Here is a 949-nt window from a genome sequence, read left to right as displayed (position 1 = left end):
TCTCTGCTCTCAGTTCCCGTTTCTACCTTGCTGACTCACTAGTCTGCTCCTTATCTTTCCATGATTATTCCGTTCTCCCTGTCATGTCCCGTGTCTGTCCCGTGTCTGTTCCGTGGCACATGTACCGCTGGACCTTTTAAAGTCACAGTCACAGTGTGTGCTGGCACCCCAGCAGGTGGGCCAGGTCCAGTTGGGTTTTGTGTCCCTGTGTACTCTCTGTATCCTGTTGCTTCTGTGAGTTCAGGACACGTGATATGCTTGTGTCTTTCTGACCACCTCCAGCCCTGCCTGCCAAGTTCACGAAGGGTCTAAAGAAGGAAGAGGCCGTGGAAGGGGCCACAGCCAAGCTGCGCTGTGAGCTGAGCAAGGCAGCCCCCGTGGAGTGGAAGAAGGGGCCCGAGACCCTCAGAGCCGGGGACAGAGTGAGCCTGAGGCAGGACGGGGCCGTGTGTGAGCTGGAGATCCGTGAGCTGACCGTGGAGGATGCTGGGGAGTACTCCTGCGTGTGCGGGCAGGAGAAGACCTCAGCCACGCTCGCCGTCAGGGGTAAAGACCACGTGTGACCACATGGACTGGCATTTGGCGTCTGCCCTTTGTCTCTGCTCTCAGTTCCCTTTCCTACCTTGCTGACTCACTATTGTGCTCCTTTTTCTCCCATAATTGTTCTGTTCTCCCTGTCATGTCCCGTGTCTGTTCTGTGTCTGTTCCGTGGCACATGTACAGCTGGACCTTTTAAAGTCACAGTCGCTGTGTGTGCTGGCACCCCAGCAGGTGGGCCAGGTCCAGTTGGGTTTTATGTCTTCTGTGCACTGTTCACATCCTGTTGCTTCTGTGTGTTCAGAAAGTGTGATAGTGTTTGTGTCTTTCTGACCACCTCCAGCCCTGCCTGCTAAGTTCATGAAGGGTCTAAAGAAGGAAGAGGCCGTGGAAGGGGCCACAGCCAAGCTGC

General features: G+C 55.4%; 1 protein-coding gene across 1 annotated transcript in view; it reads left to right on the top strand.

The window, feature by feature from the left end:
* Positions 1-275: 275 nt before the first annotated feature.
* The window catches only part of LOC104988293 (obscurin-like), a 5,358-nt gene continuing 4,684 nt past the window's right edge, over positions 276-949 (top strand). Inside the window, exons 1-2 of the mRNA XM_010839578.1 lie at positions 276-546; positions 881-949. Coding sequence (XP_010837880.1) covers positions 898-949 — 52 coding nt within the window. The 5' untranslated portion in view covers positions 276-546; positions 881-897. The remainder of the gene's footprint in view (positions 547-880) is intronic.

The sequence above is a fragment of the Bison bison genome, unplaced genomic scaffold (assembly GCF_000754665.1).
Source record: "Bison bison bison isolate TAMUID 2011002044 unplaced genomic scaffold, Bison_UMD1.0 scf7180017846413, whole genome shotgun sequence".
Taxonomy (NCBI): Eukaryota; Metazoa; Chordata; class Mammalia; order Artiodactyla; family Bovidae; genus Bison; species Bison bison.
This window is presented reverse-complemented; position numbering and strand designations above follow the sequence as displayed.